General features: G+C 41.6%; 1 protein-coding gene across 6 annotated transcripts in view; it reads right to left on the bottom strand.

Moving 5' to 3' along the window:
- PRKAR2A (protein kinase cAMP-dependent type II regulatory subunit alpha) overlaps positions 1-22,049 on the bottom strand; it is a 139,069-nt gene that overhangs the window by 63,957 nt on the left and 53,063 nt on the right. For 5 of the 6 annotated variants that reach the window (XM_008068165.2, XM_008068166.2, XM_008068167.2 and 2 more), the window contains exons 4-6: positions 18,510-18,593; positions 9,085-9,191; positions 2,422-2,575 (exon numbers count right to left, since the gene is read on the bottom strand). In XM_008068165.2, coding sequence (XP_008066356.1) covers positions 2,422-2,575; positions 9,085-9,191; positions 18,510-18,593 — 345 coding nt within the window. The remainder of the gene's footprint in view (positions 1-2,421; positions 2,576-9,084; positions 9,192-18,509; positions 18,594-22,049) is intronic. The other variant, XM_021717614.1, reaches the window with a different exon arrangement.

Here is a 22,049-nt window from a genome sequence, read left to right as displayed (position 1 = left end):
AAGGACATCTTCACTAGGTATGGAATTCTGATTGACAGTTTTTTCCTTTCAACACTTGAAACATGCTGTGCCATTTTGGGCTTCCATAGACAAGAAATCCCCTGTCATTCAAACTATTGTTTCTCTTTAGGTAATGTATTGTTTCTCTCTAGTTGCTTTCAGAATTTATTCTGTCTTTAGTTTTCAAAGTTTAATTATGATGAGTCTTGGAATGCATTTCTTTGGGTTTATCCCGTTTGGTGTTTGTCCAGCTTTCTGAACCTGTATGTTAATATCTTTAACCAAAATTTAAGAAATTTTGAGTCATTATATCTTAAAATAATTTTGTTGTTCCACACTCTTTCTCTTCTGCAATTCTGATGATACAAATGCTATATCTTTTGTTACTGTCCCATAAGCTCTGTTCATTTCATTTCAGTCTATATATTCTCTTGAGCAGATTGAATGATATTTATTGATCTATCTCCAAAGGTTCTTTCCTCGATCATATTCATTCTGGTGAGCCCATTCAATGAGCTTTTATTTGGGTTACTTTCTTTTCCAGTTCCATTTGGCTATCTGTTCTATCTTCTATTTATCCAAGGAGACTATTTTTTTATTTCAAGTATATTCATAATTGCTTGTTGAAGTATTTCTATGATGGTTGCCTTAAAATTTTTGTTGGTTAATTCTAACATCGGTGTCATCTTGGTGTTGACTGTCTTTTCTCATTTAAGTGGAGAATTTCCTTTTTGTTGGTATGACAAGTGTTTTTCAATTACATCCTATACATTTTGGATATGATGTAGTGATTTTGTGTGTGTGTGCTCAGCTCCCCTCTGGGACCATCTGACACTACCCTGGCAGGGCAACATGGCTAGACCCTACAATAAATCAAAACAATTAAGCAGGCATGGTGCTACACACCTGTGGTTCTAGCTACTTGGAAGGCTGAGATGGAAGGAGTGCCGAGCCCAGCAGGTCCAGGTTGTGGTAGCCATGATTGTGCCACTGCACTCCACTGGGCCACAGAGTGAGACCCTGACTCAAAAAACAAACAAACAAAAAAGGTTTTTGGTTCTGCTATGCCGTCCTTTCCCTAGTCCTTTAGAGGTAGCAGGTTTTTCTTAGGGCTGTTTTTGTATGTACCAGCTGGCATATCTGGGTTGCAGGTTCTTCTAGCACCCCACCTGGGATATAGAAAGCAACAAAGAAACCCAGGAACTCACTGTCATGTCTTTCTTCAAGTCTCAAGATCCTTAGGTAGTCTTCTTTCCAGCTTTCAGGGTCTTCCTATGTTTGTCTGTTATATTATGTCCACAATTTTTTTTTTTTTTAGTTTTGAGAGAGAAGACTGGCAAAGAATAGGGCTATTCCTGAACCAGTAGTTGGCACTAATGCACAAAGTGTCTCATGTATAACAGAAAATAGGGATCACAGTAGTGTTATGTCTCAGACATTCTGAAAAAATTATCTTTTTCAGAATATGGCCATCAGCCTTTCTAGAGAACTAAGTCTATTGGATATTGGCATGAACCAATGAATAAGCGAATGGCTGAACATAGAGAAAAGTTGGTCCTGGGACATCTAGAAACAGAAAAAACTGTTGGCAGATCTTTCAGTGACATCTGTTTTTCTAGATTGCTTCTTTTTTTTTTTTTAATTCTGTCACCTAGGCTGGAGTGTAGTGGTATGCTCATGGCTCACTGCAGCCTCGAACTCCTGGGCTCAAGCGATCCTCCCATCTCAGCCTTCTAAATAGCTTGGATTACAGGCATGTGTCACCACACCTGGCTACTAGGCTGCGTCTTCTATGGAGAATTATCTCCTCTCTCTCCACTAGTCTGATAAAAAAAAGAAGAAAAAAGAAAAAATAGAAAATTTGCCGGGCGTAGTGGCTCATGTCTATAATCCCAGCACTTTAGGAGGCTGAGGACGATTGACTGAGTCAACGGGTTTCAGACCAGTCTGGCAACATGGTGAGACCTTGTCTCTACAATCAATCAAAAAAATAGCTGGGCTCGGTGGCACACGCTTATAGTTACAGCTACTTGGAAGGCTGAAGCAGAAGGATAGCCTGAGCCTACCAGGTCAAGGCTGTGGTGTCCATGAGCGTGCCACTGCACTCCAGCCTGGGTGAATGAGTGAGACTCCGATTTAAAAAAAACAAACAACAACCAAAAAAAACCCAAAATAGAAAATGTAATAATTTATACTACTATAAGATCACAAGATCCAGTATTGTCTTCGAAACTTGGAGCGAACAGTTAGTTGACAAATCATTTTAAAGAAATGGAAAAATGCAGTTGTATAAGACCTATACAACGTGTTTCAGATAGCTTGTTGTAAAATATAGTGTGAATCAACAGCCCAAGGACAGAGACCCAGAAGTAAGAGGAATTAATACTGTGTCTTGCAAGGGTAACCATTTATCTCACTCACCAGTCCCCAAAGGGATCCTTCTGAGGTGGCGACAATGGTAGCAGCTCTTGGGGTGTTGTACATCAGAGCTAGTTCTCCAAAACTGCCACGGTTGTCATACTGACCGACAGAGCGGGTTTGATTATCTTTTGTTACTAAAATGTCATAGGTTCCCCTGGAAGAATGACAAGAAATAATTTCATTAGTTACTTTTTTTTTTTTTTTCCAAGTTGGAGTCTTACTCTGTCACCCAGGCTGGAGTGCAGTGGCACGCTCACAGCCACCGCAGCCTCGACCTGCTGGGTTCGGGTGATCCTTCCACCTCAGTCTTCCAAGTAACTGGAACTACAGGCATGCGTCACCACGTCTGGCTAATTTTTGTAGAGATGAGGTCTCACCAAGTTGCCCAGGCTGGTCTCAAACCTGTGGGCACAGGCACTCTTCTCACCTCGGCCTCCCAAAGTGCTAGGATTATAGGTGTGAGCCACCATGCCTGGCCTCATTAGTTAAATGAGAGTTAAATAGGACATAAGATATTGTTATGGAGATTTCCAATGGAATTTTGCTAGTATACAAAAATACAACAGATTTTTGTATTTTGACTATGACCTTGCTAAACTCACTTATTAGTTCAAGCAGTTTTTATTTATTTATTTATTTATTATTTTTTAATTTTTTTGAGTTGGCGTCTCACTCCGTCGCCCAGGCTGGAGTGCAGTGGCATGCTCATGGCCACCCCAGTGTTGACTTGCTGGGCTCAGGTGATCCTTTCACCTCAGTCTTCCAAGTAGCCAGAACTACAGGAGCACATTACTATGCCTGGCTAATTTTTTATTTATGGTAGAGACGAGGTCTTGCCAAGTTGCCGGGGCTGGTCTCAAACCTGCAAGTTCAGGCAATCCACTTGCCTCAGCCTACCAAAGTGCTGGGATTACAGGCTAAGCCACTGAGCCCAGCCCAAGAAGCTTTTTTGTAACATTCTTGGTATTTTCTACATGGAGAATCATATCACCTGAAACAAACTTCTTCCTTTCTAGTCTGAAAGGAATGCCTGATGCACTTCCTTCATTCTTTTTTTTCCTATTTTTAATTCAACTTTTTTTTGTTCATTGATATGTAATATTTTACATATTTTTGAGGTACATGCGAGTGTTTACTATATGCAAAGACTATGTAATTATCAAGTCAGGGTATTTGGTGTATCCATTACCTTGACTATTTGCCATTTCTATGTATTGGTATCATTTCAAGACTTCTCTTCTAGTTACTTTGAAATATACAAAGTATTGCTGCTAAGTATAGTCATCCTATTCTGCAATAAAACATTAGAACTTACTTCTTCTCTCTAACTCTATATTTGTAACTCGTAACCCATTTTCTTTATATCCCCCTCCCACCTACCTACCCTTCCCAGTCTTTGGAATCTATGATTCTATCCTCTGTGTCTCTGCGGTCAAGTTTTTTTTGCACCCACACGATATGGTATAATTGTCTTACTATGCCTGGTTTATTTCACTTAACATAATCACCTCCAGTTTCATCCATGTTGTTGCAAATGACATAACATCATTCTTTTTTTATGGTTGAATAGTATTCCATTTTGTATATGTCACATTTTCTTCCTTGCTTCTTTCCCTGCCTCCTTCCTTTCCTTCCTTTTCTTTGCTTTGTTGCATTGGATAGAACCTCCAGTACCATATTAAGTAGAAATGGTATCTTATTCTTAAGCTTAAGGAGGAAAAAATCTTTCACCATTAAGAATGGTGTTAGCAAGTCAGGTGCAGTGGCTCATGCCTGTAATCCCAGCACTTTGGGAGGCAGAGGCAAGAGGGCTGCCTGAGCCCATGGGCTCGAGACCAGCCTGGGCAACGTGGTGAGACCTCGTCTCTACAATAAAGCAAAAAAATTAGCTGGGCATGTTGGTGCATGCCTGTAGTGCCAGCTACTTGGAAGGCTGAGGTAGAAGGATCGCCTGAGCCCAGCAAGTTGAGGCTGCGGTAGCCGTGAGTGTGCCACTACACTCCAACCTGGGCGATAAAGTGAGACTCCAACTCAAAAAAAAAAAGAAAAAAAGAAAAATAGTAACAGGGCTGGACATTGTGGCTTATGCCTGTAATCTCCACACTTTGGGAGGCCGAGGGGGGAGGATCATTTTAGGCTAGGAATTCAAGATCAGCCTGGGCAATAATTAGGACTTGTCCTACCAAAAAAGAAAAGAAAAGAAAAAAAATTTAGCCTGGTGTACACCTGTAGTCTCTTGGGAGGCTGAGGCAGGAGGATCACTTGAGTCTGGGAGTTGGAGGATATGGTGAGCTGTAATCATGCTACTGTACTCTAGCCTGGGTGACAAAGCAAGAATCTGTCAGAAAGAAAAGGGCTGGGCACAATGGCTCATGCCTATAATCCCAGCACTTTGGGAGGCCAAGGTGGGAGAATCTCTTGAGTCAGGAGTTGAAGTCTAGCCTGAGCAGCATAGTGAGACGTTGTCTCTACAAAAAAAAAAAAAAAATTAGCTGGTCATGGTGGCACGCATTTGTATTTCCACCTACTCAGGAGGCTGAGACAGAAGAATCACCTGAGCCCAGGAGGTTGAGGCTACGGTGAGCCATGATCGTGCCACTGCACTCCAGCCTGGGCAACAGAGTGAGACCTCCGACTCAAAAAAAGAAAGGAAGGGAAGGGAAGTGGGGAAAGCAAGGGAAGGGAAGGGGAAGGAAAAGGAAGGGAAGGAAAGGAAGGAAGGAAGGAAGGAAGGAAGGAAGGAAGAAAAGAAGGATAACATTCCAATACAACATGCTTAAAATAAATTTAAGCAGTTGCTGTGGCACACATCTGTAATCCCAGCACTTTGGAAGGCCGAGATGGAAGGATCCTTTGAAGCCAGAGGTTTGAGACTAGCCTGAACATAGTGAGACTCCATCTCTACTCAAAAAATTTAAAAATTGGCCAGGTGTGGTGGTGTGCACCTGTAGTCCCAGCTACTCAGGAGGCTGATGCAGGAGGACTATATAAGCCCAGGAGTTGGAAGCCACAGTGAGCCGTGATTATGCCACTACACTCTACCTGCTACTCGGGAGGCTGGTGTAAGGAGGAATGCTTGAGCCCAGGAGTTTGAAGTTGCAGTGAGCTGTGACTGTGCCACTGCACTCCAGTCTGGGCAACAGAATGAGACTCTGACTCAAAAAAATAAAATAATATAATATAATAAAATAAACATCCAAATCCTTAAAAAAAAGTAAATATAATACAGAGTCATCTCAATTTTTTCTACTTGATTGTTGACAGCTTTCAAATCCTATCACTCCACTCACCCTTCCTCTTCTGCCACACATATAGGAAAGCTGAAAGCATGGGTGCTCCCCTCCTTTGGTACTGATGGAGAGTTCAGACAACATGAATGCCAACCCACGTGTAAGAATACTCTCACCTAGTCCTACCTTCTAACCACCATAAAATCCCAAGCCAATCACCATTTCCTGCTGCCTGACGTCATTTTTATTCATGTTTTGTTTTCTTTTTTAAATCCACCTGGCTGCAGTACTGTGGCATGATCATGGCTCACTGCAGCCTCACATTCCTGAGCTCAAGCAATCCTCCCTCCTCAGCCTCCCAAATTAGATTTCAGGCACATGTCACCATGGACAGCTGGTATTTTTAATTTTTTTGTAGAGATAGGTCTTGCTATGTTGCCCGGGCTAGTCTTGAACTCCTGGGCTCAAGCAATCCTCCTCCTGCTTTGGCCTCCCATAGTGCTGGAATTATAGGAGTGAGCCACTGAGCAGGCCTCAAGTCACTTTTGGATCTGCTTTGGAGTCTGCCCTTGTTTTCTCCAAATAGTCTCACTGTGTAAATAATAAACCTTTTCCTAACTTTTTAGTATATATATAGTGTCAACCATCTTGACATCTGAACAAATTTTGGGTGAGAGGGAAAAAATAATGAAAGGATACACTCTGGTAATGGGATATGGCTAAATTACTTTCTATCCCATTTCAATTTTTTTAATTCTACATTTCCTATAAAGAACCTTCATGCTGGGTGTGGTGGCTCACACCTGTAATCCCAGCACTTTGGGAGTCAGAGGCAAGAGGGCTGCCTGAACCCACAGGTTCGAGACCAGCCTGGGCAACTTGGTGAGACCTTGTCTCTACAATACATCAAAAAATTAGCCAGGCATGATGGCACAAACCTATAGTCCAAGTTTACTTGGAAGGCTGGTGGAAGGATCACCTGAGTCCAGCAGGTCGAGGCTGCGGTGGCCCTGAGCATGCCACTGCATTCCAACCTGGATGACAGAGTGAGATTCCAACTAAAGAAACTTTACTTGTCTTATAAAACCACTAAGTATCATATATTAAAAGAAAGGTAGCGAATAAAGCCAAACATTCAAGTTACATTCCACCAACCCTGTTTCAGGGGAGCTTACCATTTAGTAGGAGGGCTGATCTGTACTAGGCCTGGTAGATAAGGCAAAAGCAATATGGCCTTGAACAGGAAACAAGGAATTCAGAGCAAATACACTGAAGTGTTTTTAGTCTCGCCTCCAGGAGACACTAGCTACTTAACTTTGGGAATGACACAAATCATTTCATGCAGCAGCACAACAGAGAGCCTCTTTTAACCTTTCCCATTCAGGTGCCCCTGTAAATAATGGCTATGTTTTTGTTATTATTGTGACCGCCTTATGTAATTTCTATCCAGGGGCCTCTCTCTCAAACTAAACAATGAGCTTTTTGAGGTCAGGAACTGTACCCTTTTACTTAACAGTCTTTCCTACTTGTTGATCACCACTGTACAAAGGATAACCTCTTTCATTTACATATGGAACAAAACCAGTCCCTTTGTAGATACACATTTCAAGCTTTAATTTGTGGACACCTGCAAGCAGATGCTTATTTCCAAAACCACAGGTGCCTATTGGGACCTCTGTCTTATAGGGGAAGGATATAGCAGGGCAACAGGGAAAGACGGCTGCTGGAGGTAGTAACAACTTAAAAAAAATTATTCTGTCATTACTTGTAGATGTTCTGTATAGGAAGTATTAGCATAAAAGATGAAGAGACAAAGTCTTTTTCCTGAAAAGATATTACTTGTATCATCTTTACTCTTTTTTTTTTTCTTTTTTGAGTTGGAGTCTTGCTTCGTCACCCAGGCTGGAATGCAGTGGTACACTCACAGCCACCCCAGCATTGACCCGCTGGGCTCTGGCAATCCTTCTGCCTTAGCCTTCCAAGTAGCTGGAACTATAGACATGTGCCACCATGCCTGGCTAATTTTTTGATTTATTGTTGAGACGAGGTCTTGCCAAGTTGTCCAGTCTGCTCTCAAATCCCTGGACTCAGGCAATCTTCTCGCCTCGGCCTCCCAAAGTGCTGGGATTACAGCTGAGCCACTGAGCCCGGGCTCTTTACTCTTTAAATAAAACATTTCTGGCCATTGCCTGGCTAGACTCTGGTGTGGCCACCACGTGCTCTTTGAGCTATGGTTGTTGCCATGCTTACTGGCTGTGTCCCGCCCCCCACCTTGGGGAGGTGAATCTTCTCTCTCTCTCTCTCTCTCAAATAAACTATACTTTCTAATCTATAAATAAATAAATAAAACATTTCTTTTAACTGTACTACTTTGTCACAAGTATCAAAGATCCAAAGCTTACCCAGAAAGTGAAAGCATCTTCTGTTCAATAACCTAAATGCGCAAAGGCTCAACAAGAAAGAGGACCAAATGAATCTAGTACAGTGACTTGATGGAGACTAAACAATCAAGGGAAGAATTGGAAAAATCTGACTAAGGTCTGTACATTAGATGTAGTATTGTATAAATGTTAACTTGTGATTTTTATAATTGTTCTGTGCTTAAGTAAGAGAATGTCACTATGTTTAGGAAATACACACTGAGGTATTCAGTGATGAAGGGGCATTATATCTGAAACTTACTCTCAAACAACTTGATAAAGCAAAGGTAGTAAAACATTAACCTGGGGAACCTGTGGTTATGAGAGCTTTTTGGACTGTTTTATAATCTTTTCTATAACCCTGAAATTACTTCAAAAGAAAATTTTTTAAAAAAAGGAATGGAACATATTGGGTGAAGCAACATCTTATTGATCTTTCACTCTGGTGAGGGTGTTTCTTTCTGGACTGAGAAGAATCAGAAGGACACCCCCCCAATCTTCCTGCCAAAGAGGATACTAAACAGCTCAAGAGGTTAGAACACAGTAGAGCCAGGACATCAAACCTGAATATTTCATTTTTCCCAATATTTCTTATACATAGAACAGAGCCAAAGGGGGCCAGGGGGATGGAGGGAAGGGCAGTATTCTTATGTAAAATGAGGCTAGAATTCAAAGATCCAAATGACAATTTAGTACCATGGCTATTTTTCAGGGAATCAGTTCACTTGAACACTGGCAAATAACATGTTTATAAAGCATGTCTTGACCTCCTCATCTGACTATAAAGGAGATGTTCTATTGTAGATGGTGGCTCTCCAAATATGGGTTGTGCTGAGGACTCAGGACAACAGTAGGTACAGAGGAGCATAATGTGGATCTTTACAAGGGTTTGGGACGCTTGTTCACTTGACCCTAAGCCTCTCTGGGCTGAATACAGCATAAGATAAAGCATCTGCCCTGGATTATGAATCTGATTAAATGTAGTCACACAATTGCAAAGTTCTATCTCCTACCGTTCTATGACATAAAAGTTGTCTCCATCATCTCCTTGGTCAATGACATGCTCGTCAACTTTAACTATCCTTTCAAACATGGCATCAAGAACTTGAGAAAGCTGTTCCTGTAGGGTACACAGATGAAAAAAGATGGTTTTTATTAGCTGGAAAAAAAATAATGATCATGCTTATCTCAGTTTGTAACTATATAATTTAAGTTTCCCCACGAGACTGTTCATCACATTCAAGCAGAAACCTAATGGTTGTCTGAAACAAAAGCTTTCCTGGGACTATTTCAGCTTTGCACCTTCATGTACTTCAGCAGACAGCTAAACTGCCAAGTTTTCTGAAGCAATATTGTTTTGAGAAATCTTACCACAATTTACACAAAAATAGGTTATCTAAATCCTGGTCCATGTTCTCCCAGCAACACTGACATGAATGGCTCTACCATGTCATGTGTAAAGTCATGTGCTGCTACCTTCTTATAGGTGGTGACCTTAACAGATCATCGAATCTAATGGGCTGTGATGGCCTTGGACATTATCTTGTAAAGCTACCTCTGACTAGCCAAATACATCATTCAGCCTTGCTGAGCTTCAATTTCTTCATATGTAAAAAGAGTGTAATAAAGTTTCTAGCTTAAGCCGGGCTCGGTGGCTCAGCCTATAATCCCGTGCTTTGGGAGGTTGAGGTGAGTGGATTGCCTGAGCCCACGTGTTTGAGACCTGCTTGGGCAACTTGGCGAGACCTCATCTCTACAATAAATCAAAAATTTAGCCGGGCATGGTAGCGTGTGCCCGTAGTTCCAGCTACTTGGAAGGCTGAGGCAGAAGGATCACTGGAGCCCAGCAGGTCAAGGCTATGGTGGCCAGAAGCGGTCACTGCACTCCAGTCTGGGCAATAGAGTGAGACTCCAACTCCAAAAAAAAAAAAAGTTTCTAGCTTATCAATTTGTATAACCAAAGAAGAAAAATCTAACAAGAATATTTACTAAATAACAGGTATTCAATAAATGGGATCTAAGCTAATATTGCTTAATTTATTTACAACACATATAATTACTTACTTACCAATATATCTGCCATAACTAGAATATAACTATGCTAATAAGTATCATGAAAAGAGAATAATACTATTAAAGTCTTTATTTTTGAAGTTTTATAACTTTAATGTACTTGACGATCAGTTATTAGTTCTCATCCACATTGACTGCAGATTTTTGAAAGTGGTAATAGGGCTGGGAATGGTGGCTCATGCCTATAATCCCACACTTTGGGAGGCCAAGGTGAGAGGATTGCTTGAGCCCACAGGTTCAAGACCAGCTTGGGCAACTCGGTGAAATTTCATCTCTACAATAAATCAAAAAATTAGCCGGGCGTGGTGGCATATGCCTGTAGTTCCAGTTATTTGGAAGGCTGAGGTGGAAGGATCACCTGAGCCCAGCAGGTTGAGGCTGCAATGACCGTACGTGCTACTGTATTCCAGCCTGGGTAATAGGGTGAGATTCCAACTCAAAAAAAAGAAAAGAAAAGAGGCCGGGCGTGGTGGCTCAGCCTGTAATCCCGCGCCTTTGGGAGGCCGAGGTGAATGGATTGCCTGAGACTGAGGGTTCGAGACCTGCCTGGGCAACAAGATCTCATCTCTACAATAAATCAAAAAATCAGCCGGGCGTGGTAGCACATGCCCGTAATTCCGGCTACTTGGAAGGCTGAGGTGGAAGGATCACTGGAGCCCAGCAGGTCGAGGCTGCGGTGGCCAGGAGCGGCCACTGCACTCCAGTCTGTGTGACAGAGTGAGACTCCAACTCAAAAAAAAAAAAGAAAAGAAAAGAAAGTGGTAATAGGTACATAGGTAACCAAAGTATAAAGCTTGTTATGTTTTCTGGACAACCACACACAAGTATGGTACAGGACATTCTTTATTCTTTTGGCCCAGTCAGCTTTGTTGAGCCTGTTGTCAATGCACACATCTGGAGTCCCGATTTCCTTCATGGCAAATTTTTGGATCACTCCAAGTGCCCAGGCATGCTTCCTGAAGAACACTACATGGATGTGCTTGTGAATGTTGATGGTATATTTTCGGGTCACCACCTTGCTGATGGCAGAACAGCCTTTCTTCTTCTCGCCACCCTTCTCTGTGGGTGTCATTCTACCAGGCCCAAGTTGGAAAGGAAGAATGCAAGGAATTGTGAGAGAAAGCAATACTACTGAATTATAGGCTGGGTCTAGTGGCTCATGCCTGTAATCCCAGCACTTTGGGAGGCAGAAGCAAGAGGACTGCCTGAGTCTAGGGGTCCTACAGCCTGCGTAACTTGATGAGACCTCGTCTCTACAGTTAAAAAAAAATGCCAGGCTCGGTGGCTCACAACTATAATCCCAGCACTTTGGGAGGCTGAGGTGAGAGGACTGCCTGAGTCCATGGATTTGAGATAAGCCCGGGCAACTTGGTGAGACCTCATCTCTACAATAAATCAAAAAATTAGCTGGGCATGGTGGCAAGTGCCTGTGGTTCCAGCTACTTGGAAGGCTGAGGCAGAAGGATCACCTGAGCCCAGCAGGTCAAGGCTGCGATGGCTGTGAGCTTGCCACTGCACTCCAGCCTGGGTGACAGAGTGAGACTCTGACTCAAAAAAAAAAAAAAAAAAAAAAGAATACCAATTTCATTCTCTGGAGGAGTGTAGGCTGTGAAACTGGAAAGGGAATAATTTTATTGCTGTATAATTCCATGTGATTTACTGTTCCATCAGGGTGACTATGCCATCTAAGATAAGTATCACTAAAAAGCATCTTTAGTTCTAAATATATTGAATATTGTACAAGTTGACAAATACTAAAAGGGATAGCTTGCTACTCACATGCTAGCCACATTTATGTGGAATGTGAGCTCAGTGTTGACAGAAATCTCCTATTTAAATATAGGAAATAAATTCAAATTTTCACATACAACACTGACTAAACACTCACACATCTGTACCTGGCCTGTGGGCTGTCTGTTAGAAGTTCTTTGTTTTTGAATAACTTTTCTTCTTTTAGCCTGTACTCTTCAAAAATGCATGATATATAAATAAGATGAGGCAAAGGGGAGCATTCTAGGTTAGGAGAGATTAAAATAACAGTACGACAACCAAATGAAAAACACGAAGTCCTCACTTTAAAAAATTTTATTAATTAATTATTTTTTAGTAGAAGTCTCACTCTGTCATCCAAGCTGGAGTGCAGTGGCACACTCATGGCCACCACCACCCTGACCTGCTGGGTTTAGGTGATCCCTCTGCTTCAGTCTTCCAAGTAGCTGGAATTACAGGTGTGTGTCACCATGTCCAGCTAATTTTTTTTTAAAGAAAGCAGGATTTATTGAGAGGACAGAAAACCTCCCACAGTGGGTTGGGACCCGAAGGGGTTGCCCTAATTTTTTGATTTACTGTAGAGATGAGGTCTCACCAAGTCGCCTAGGCTGGTCTTGAACTCATGGACTCAGGCAATCTTCTCACCTCTGCCTCCCAAAGTGCTGGGATTACAGATGTGAACCACTGTGCCTGGCACAAAGTACTCATTTAACATGGTCAATAGGTTTTTGGAAACTGACGAAGCAAAACGATGTATAATATGTCTTCAAATAACATCATTTTTCTAAACACTGATGCGAAAAAAAAACTGGTTTCATTATACGTCATTTTGCTTAATGTTGATTGCCAAGTCTATCAATGACATTAAGTGAGGACTCACCATATTTGACTCAGAATGTTAAGTGAGGACTTAATGTATGTGATTCAGGGTTGAAAAACAAAACAAAAAGCTATATAGAACCTTCCTGGGGAAACTGGGTGATATTATTAAACTAATGTTAAATTTCTTGGGTTTATTAATATTATAGTATTATCACTGGCAGTAAGACATACTGACATCATGAACTCCTTGATATAATTTCTATGGTAATCTGGCCAAAAATGTATAATCATATTCCAAAATCACGAGGAAACATCTGATATTCTAATTCAGGGACATTCTATAGAAAACTAACTAGTACTCTTCAAAGTGTTGAGACTATGAGAGACAAGAAGGAATGAAAACTGCCACAGATCGGGGGAGACTAAGAAGAAATAACAACTAAGTACAGTGTGGAATCCTAGACTGGATCCTCAAACAGCAAAAAGACACTAGTGAGAAAAATAACTGGAATGCGATGAAACTGCAGTAAAGTTTATAGTTTAATGTATAGTATTATAACTAATAATTTATTGGCTTTGATAACTGTACTATGGTTAAGTAAGATGTTAATATTGGGGAAGCTGGGCATGATAGCTCATACCTATAATCCCAGCACTTTGGGAGGCAGAGGCAAGAAGATTGACTGACCTTAGGGGTTTGAGACCAGCCTGGGCAACTTGGCAAGACCGAATTTCTACAATACATCACACACACACACACACAAATATATATATTGGGGAAAGCTGAATAAGAGGTATTTATTAACTCTCTACTACTTTTGCAACCTTTTTGTTAGTCTACAGTTGGTTCAAAATAAAAAATAAAAAAGGAACAAACTACTGATACATGTAACAACATGCCTGAACCTCAAAAACATTGTGCTGAGAGAACGAGACCTCACACAAGCATACATACAATACAATTTCATTTATGGAAAACTCTAGAACAGTCAAAACGAATCTATTATAAAATAAACCAAAACAGTATCTGCCTCTGAGGGGAGAGGGGTAAGAATTGATCATGAAGAGGCATAAGTGGTGTGGTTTTGGGGTGGTAGCAATGTTCTATATCTTGATAGAAGTTTGGGATACCTAAAGTTATGCATTTGTCAAACCTCAGCTTGGTCGGGCACTGTGGCTCAGCATGTAATCACAGAACTTTGGGATGCCGAGGCGAGAGGATTGCCTGAGCACAGGGGTTCAAGGCCAGCCTGGGCAACTTGGTGGGATCTCGTTTCCACAATAAATCACAAAAATTAGCCAGGCATGGTGGGGTGTGTCTGTAGTTCTAGCTATTTGGAAGACTGAGGCAGAAGGATCGCCTGAACCCAGCAGGTTGAGGCTGCGGTGGCCATTAGCGTGCCACTGCACTCCAGCCTGGGCAACAAAGAGTGAGACTCTAACTCAAAAACAAAACAAAACAAAAAACAAACAAAAAAAACCTCATTAATGCACACTTAAGATTTGTACAGGCTAGGTGTGGTGGCTCACACCTATAATCAGCACTTTGGGAGGCTGAGGCAAGAGGAATGTTTGAGCCCAGGAGTTGAAGATCAGCCTGGGCAACATAGTGAGACCTCATCGCTACAAAAAAATCAAATCAAATCAAATCAAAAACTTAGCCAGTTGTGTACCTGTAGTACTACCTACTGAGAAGCTGAGGCAGGTGGCTCACTTGAGCCCAGGAGTTCAAGATTGTGGGCCGGGCTTGGTGGCTCAGCCTTCAATCCAAGCATTTTGGAAGGTCAAGGAGAGTAGATTGCGTTAGCCCATGGGTTTGAGACCAGCCCGGGCAACTTGGTGAGACCTCATCTCTACAATAAATAAAAATTAGTTGCCTCAAGTAGCTGTAGTTCTAGCTACTTGAAAGGCTGAGGTGGAAGGATTGCCGGAGCCCAGTAGATCGACGCTGGGGTAAGCATGCCAAAGCACTCCAGCCTGGGCAACAGAGTGAGACTCCAACTCAAAAAATAAAAATAAAAAGATTGTGGTGAGCCGTGACTGTGCCACTGTAGTCCAGCCTAGGTGTCAGAGCGAAACTCTAACTAAAACAAAAACAAAATAAACTATAAACAAGCATTGAACTCCAGTGAATGATATGCATGTCAAAGTATCGAGGGGGAAAGTATGTTGATATCTGCAATTTATTCTGAAATGCACCCCTTAAAATAAGATGGGTTAAAGCAGAGGCCAGTAAACTGCCACCTGTTTTTATAAATATCGATTTCCTGAAACACAGTCACACCATATGTGTTGTCTATGGCTGCTTTCCTGCTACAAAGGCAGAGTTGCATAGTTGTGACAGAAACACTATTTGGCCACTTAGGAAAAAGTTTGCTGACCCCTTTTGCTGAGGCATGTGCAGATAGTATATGATAGAGCAAGCATAGTAAAACAAAAAATTTTTTTTTAAATTAGAGTCTCACTCTGCCACCCAGGCTGGAGGTACAGTGGTGCACTCATGGCCACCGCAGCCTCGACCTGCTGGGCTTAGGCGATCATTCCGCCTCAGATTTCCAAGTAGCTGGAACTAAGGCACATCACCATGGCTGGCTAATTTTTGTGATTTATTGCAGAGACGAGGTTTCACCAAGTTGCCCAGGCTGGTCTTGAACCCCCAGGCTCAGGCAATCCTCTCACCTCGGCCTCCCAAAGTGCTAGGATTACAGGCTGAGCCACCGTGCCCAGCCAGCACAGTAAAATATTAATGTTAGCATCAAGACAATCATTATATACATGTTCCTATAAAATTCTTTAAACTTTGCTGTATGTTTGAATAACTTCAGTATAAAATTTTAGAAAAAATATAATTGAGTCTGAAAATTCAGTCATTATTTTTCTTGTCTTTTTTTGTCAGGGTCTTACTGTCACCCAGGCTGGAGTGCAGTGACATGGTCATGGCTCACTGCAGTCTTGAACTTCTGGGCCCACAAACTTTGTAGAGATGGGGGTCTCACTATGTGGCCCAGACTGGTCTTAAATTCCTGGGTTCCAGTCATCCTCCCGCCTCAGTTGCCCAAGTAGCTGAGACTATGTGGGTATCAAGTGATCCTCTTGCTCCAACCTCTCAAAGTGCTAGGATTACAAGTGTGAGCCACAGTGCCTGGCCTTAGTCATAATTTTTCAACACTAAAATGTAAAACAGTATTCTTTAGTAATAAGAAAACTCTGAATATTAGATTGACATATAAATTTCCCTTACCACAACTCTGATGGTATACAATTTACAAGAGGCATTATTCACAGTTGATAAAGAAGGAAGTTTCCCTTCCATTTACATGGAGAGGTCTTCCAGGGAAAACAGCTAGCACAAACAAGTGTTTCTTACAACCAGTCTTTCCTTGAGCTCATGATCCTTGTTTTATTCAATCTCATACTAACAAGCTCTGAGTAAAGTTCCAGCTATTTCTGTAAACCACACAGCTACCAGACTCGTTTACAGACAGCAGGTTTGGTTGATTCCCTTGACTGATGCACCATGAACTCATGTCTGACCAGCTAGATTCTCAGTGAGGGATGTGGAAATGTCTTCAGAAGTCTGCTTTTGATGGAAGTGGGTAGTAACGGAAATGTAATCCCAACCTTCCTGTCGCTGCACATTTTGCATTTTCTCAAAAGGCCCAGTACCTCAGTCATTCATGTGATTTTAGTCTGTGGCTTTCAAAATAGAGGAGAAATAGGAAATCTAAAGATTCTCTATTGCTATAAACCGTTTGTCAGCCCAAAATTCATATGTCGAAACCTGACTCCCAATGTGATGGTATTAGGAGGAAAGGTTTTGGGGAATAGATTAGATCATGAGTGGGATCAGGGCCCTCATGAAAGAGAGTTCTTTCTCTCCTTCCATCATATGAGCACCCAGAGATAAGACGCCATCTATGTGGACTCCCTCACCAGACACCAAATTTGCTGATACCTTGATCTTAGACTTCTCAGACTCCAAAACTGTGAGAAATTCCTGTTGTTTATAAGCCACCCAGTTTATGGGATTTTGGTAAATAGCAGCCTGAATATACTAGTATATTTATCCTCGGGATGTAGCCTTTGTTCTCTATCGGGGTGCCAAAAAAATGTATATACATTTAAAGCACTGTTATCTATATATTACTTTTTGAAGCTGAATTGAATTATGGTACCAATGTGTAAATGCAGAAGTCAAACATGATTTGTATTCATCTTCTGTTATAGGTATATAGTGAATATTACAATTTTAATACAGTGTTTTCTTTTTTAAAAATGTATATACTTTTTTTGCAACTTTGGTATTTGCACCACCAAGAGAGGGAAGATAGGTTAGACCACAGGTCCTATGCTAAGCCCTAGAGAAACACACTATCCATAAGAAGTGTTCCACATCTGAAGTCTTCACTGAGAAGCAGTTACAAGAGGTGCCCCATACCTTTGTAACTGCTTACTTTACTGGGTTAACTGCTACAGATGAAGGAACTCAATATCAGCATTTTCAGAGAAATCAATCTATTTTCAGCATAAACTCAGACCATCTAAACTAAGCCAGCGTTATGTAAACCTAAGCATTTCCTTGCAACGTGATCAAATTGCATGGTCCTCAAATTACCAGTATTATCTTGGAGGAAGTGCCAAAATAGCCCAGAAAAGTAAGGTAGTGTCCCCCTTGTCCCTGGGGCACACGTTCCAAGACCCCTAGTGGATGCCTGAAACCTAACCCAATTGCTGTCAATCAAAACACATCTGTTGATGCCTTCCACCCACAAATTTAATGTCTTTTCCATCTTAACCAAGCACTTATCATACACTGTGGTCATGACTTTTGCAGTTTGAGGTGCAACAGCAAAATTAGCATGAATTTCTTTTCCTTCTTCACCATTTCAGGAATAGATTCACTTAAAGGAAGAATTTTATGGTTTTCCTTTTCCTTTTTTTTTGAGTTGGAGTCTCATTCTGTCACCCAGGTTGGAGAGCAGTGGCATGCTCACAGCCACCTCAGCATTGACCTGTGGGGCTCAGGCGAACCTTCCGCGTCGGCCTCGCAAGTAGCTGGAACTACAGGCATGTGCCACCATGCCCAGCTAATTTTTATTTATTTATTTATTGTAGAAATGAGGTCTCATCAAGTTGCCCAGGCTGGTCTCGAACCCATGAGGGTTCAAGCAATCCTCTCACCTCAGCCTCCCAAAGTGCTGGGATTACAGGTGTAAGCCACCAAGTCCGGCCATTTTATGGCTTTTCTTTGGCATATCTGAATTGTCTGCATTGCTTCTCTTGTGCTTTGGGGCCATAATTAAGTAAAATAAAGGTTACTTGAACACAAGTACTGCTACATGATTACTAAGTGACTAACAGATGGGCAGCATATACAGCATGGATATGTTGGACAAAGTGGTGATTCACGTCCTGGGTGGGACACAGTGAGATGGGACAAGATTTTATCACAATATTTAGAATGGCACGTCACTGAAAACCTAGAAATTGTTTACTTCTGGAATACTTCATTTAATATTTTTGGGCCATGGTTGACTACAGACAACATGGAAAGTGAAACTGTGGATAAAGGAGAACTGCTGTGCCAAAAGGCATCTGAAAGGTCATGTCTGGGTTACAGTGGTCAACACAATGAAAGCATTTGTGAGTAAGATAAATTTAAAATTGATACTTCATACAACCATAGCTAGATGCTAAAAATTGTTTAAGTGACAAACAGGAAAAAAACTAAAAAAGACCATTATAACAAAAATACTTTAAAAATGAATGTTACCTGATCAAGATTTTTGAAAAGGAGAATATCTTTGCAAGCTTCCTGAAGTCTGCATCTCTGTTCATCACTTTTAGGATGAATCACCTGTCAATCCAAATAAAACCAGGACAAGGTTTTTATACCATTTAAAACTTACCCACTTAAAAACCGGCATATTTATTTCTCCAAAAAGTGAGAAAATTAAGAACATGTTTTCTTTAATTTTAATTCTACATAAATATCAAGCTGTATACTGAATGTGTGATAGGTGAAGAGCACGAACTCTGGAGCCATCTGCTGGCTGTGTGGATGTCAGCAAGTCAGCTTGCTTCAGGGTCATCATCCATAAAGCAGTTATAAATCTGCTCATTAAACACATACTGAGCCGGGCTCGGTGGCTCAACCTATAATCCCGCGCCTTTGGGAGGCTGAGGTGAGTGGACTGCCTGAGCCCGTGGGTTCGAGACCCGCCTGGGCAACTTGGCAAGATCTCATCTCTACAATAAATCAAAAAAAATTAGCTGGGTGTGGTAGCGCGCACCTGTAGTTCCAGCTACTTGGAAGGCTGAGGCGGAAGGATCGCCGGAGCCCAGCAGGTCGAGGCTGCGGTGGCCAGGAGCAGCCACTGCACTTCAGTCTGGGCAACAGAGTGAGACTCCAACTCAAAAAATAAAATAAAATAAACACATACTGAGCACCTACTCAATGCTAGGTACTATCCTTTCTCTGAGGACAGCAGTGAGCACATAACCAAAAACATCTGTGCTCACATCCAACAAATATGTAAAATATGCTAAAGAGTGACCAGACTAAGAAGAACAAAAAGGGAAGGGAAATAAGAAGTGTGAGAAAGGTCGGGCATTGTGGCACACGCCTATAATCCCAGCACTTTAGGAGGTCTAGGTGAGAGGACTGCCTGAGCCCATGGGTTTGAGACCAGCCTGGGCAACTTGGTGATACCCCCATCACTACAATAAATAAAAAAATTAGCCGGACATGGTGGTGTGTGCCTGTAGTGCCAGCAACTTTAAGGCCGGGGTGGAAGGATCGCCTGAGCCCAGGAGGTCGAGGCTATGGTGGCCGGAAGCATGCCACTGCCCTCCAGCCTAGGTGACAGAGTGAGACTCCTCAAAAAAAAAAAAAAGCGTGAGAGTGTGTGTATGTGTGTGTGTGTGCATGAGCATGTGCGGCCAGTTGAGGTCTCAATGAGAATGTGAATATTTGTGTAAAGAGCTCAAGGAAGTGAGTGCAACCTGAGAGAGTGAGTTATGTGAATTATCTCTGTGGGAAGAGTATCCCAAACAGAGAGATCAATAAGTAAAAACAAGGCTTTATGGTTGGAGTGCGAATAGCAAGTTTGAAAAATAACTGGGAGACAGGTGTAGTTAGCTACAGAATGAGGGGAAAAGATCAGGAGAAGACTGGGTTGAGGAGGGCGATGCCCAAATCACTGAGGGCATTATAGATCGCAGAAGAACTAAAATGTTCTCTAGGAACATGGGAACTATTTGAGGGTTCTGACTGAGGAAGGAAAGAGATTTGACTAATGTTTTTATAAGAGAGCACACTGCAGCTGGGCTCGATGGCTCAGCCTGTAATCCCAGCACTTTGGGAGGCTGAGGCGAGTGGATTGCCTAAGCCCATGTTCAAGACTCACCTGGACAACTTGGTGAGACCTCATCTCTACAATAAATCAAAAAATTAGCCGGGCGTGGTAGTGTGTGCCTGTAGTTCCGGCTACTTGGAAGGCTGAGGCAGAAGGATCGCTGGAGCCCAGAAGGTTGAGGCTGCAGTGGCCGGGAGTGTGCCACTGCACTCCAGTCTGGGAGACAGAGTGAGACTCCAACTCAAAAATTAAAAAAAAAATAAAATAAAAGAGCACATTGGTCATAGAGTGAAAAATAGCCTAGAGAAAGACAAGAGTGGAAGCCAGAAAGCTACAGTAACTATTTCAGTCCCAGTTGGTGGTGGTTTGGATGAGGGTGGTAGTCATGGAGGTGTTGAGTAGTAGAATTCTGAATATATCTTGAAGACAGAGCTCATTAGATTTATTGAAAAATTGGATGTGGGTATGAAAAAAATGAGAGGAACTGAGGGTGAGCCCAAAGTTTTGGGTCTGAGCCCCTGAAAGGATGGAGCTGCCATGAATTAAGCTAGGGACAATTGCTGGTAGAGAAAAATATTTAAAGGGAAATAATCAGGAGTTCATGTTAAGTCTTGGTTGTCTATTGTCATCTAAGTGGAGATGGTAAGTAAACAATGTTATACAAGCTAGAATACAAATATTAACAAGCTATTATTATTAGCAGTAGTGGTAGTGATGGAACATTAGAGTTGTTGTAAGGATCAAATAAGTTAACACGTGCAGTGTTTAAAACATCTTGAGCTGAGCACAGTGACTCACACCTATACTCCCAGCACTTTGGGAGGCAGAGACAAGATGACTGCCTGAGCCTATGGGTTTGAGATCAGCCTGGGCAAGACCTCATCTCTACAATAAATAAAAAAATTAGCTAGATGTGGTGATGCACACCTGTTGTTCCAGCTACTTGGAAGGCAAAAGCGAAAGAATCGCCTGAACCCAGCAGGTCGAGGCTGTGGTGGCTGTGACACTGCACCGTAGCCTGGGTGACAGAATGAGACTCTGACTCCACTGAGCCACGTGGGGATGGGGCAGGGGGCACAGGCGTAGAGAAGTTGCCAAGACAGATGAGGGTGGCCTGCAGCAGACAGGAAACAGTACTTTGCATTTAGTAGGTGCTCAAAAGCTATTATACTATAGGTGATAAATGTTTCTTGAACTAAAAAAAATAATTACTGCCTAAAATTGGCAATATAATTAAGAGACCTATCAAGTTCCTTCCTAAATATTGTTGTCACCCTAAAGAAAGTACATCAGTTAATCTGACCAGAAATAACAAATGTTAAAAGTGTTAAGTATTAGTGAACATGGGAGTTATGTTAACATGACTTTGCTTACTACACATGTGCAGCCCCTTCATGAATATACACACCTCTTATTATACCTGTGGAATCTGTATACATGCCCACCAGTTCAATATCAATGTCTGTCTCATCCTTCTCTCCCTCAAAGGTCAAGACTTATAAATAACATATGAGCATACAAAATCCAGCAACATCTGTTTAAAAATGTATAGTTTTACATAAAATATATGTATTTTAAAGTACATCATAATTTAAGGGGGAATAATTCTAGGACCTTGATGTTGACTTAGCATTTAAAAATAATATTCACTTCACCCTTTCATAAATTCAACTTCTCTTCATAATTAAAACACAAAAGATCTTAGCAAATTTTTTAAAGTGTTAACTATTTTAAATTTGTGCTACTAAATTAGAAAAAACTATGTTTTAAGTTGTAAAAGTCATAAAAATGTTTACAATATCCAGAAAAAAAAATATTTATTTATTTATTTATTTGAGTTGGAGTCTCACTGTCGCCCAGACTGGAGTACAGTGGCATGCTCACAGCCACCGCAGCCTCAACCTGCTGGGCTCAGGAGATCCTTCCACCTCAGCCTTCCAAGTAGCTGGAACCAC

This window comes from Carlito syrichta, unplaced genomic scaffold (genome assembly GCF_000164805.1).
Source record: "Carlito syrichta isolate Samal-C Ts95f unplaced genomic scaffold, Tarsius_syrichta-2.0.1 Scaffold309885, whole genome shotgun sequence".
In the NCBI taxonomy this organism is placed as follows: domain Eukaryota; kingdom Metazoa; phylum Chordata; class Mammalia; order Primates; family Tarsiidae; genus Carlito; species Carlito syrichta.
This window is presented reverse-complemented; position numbering and strand designations above follow the sequence as displayed.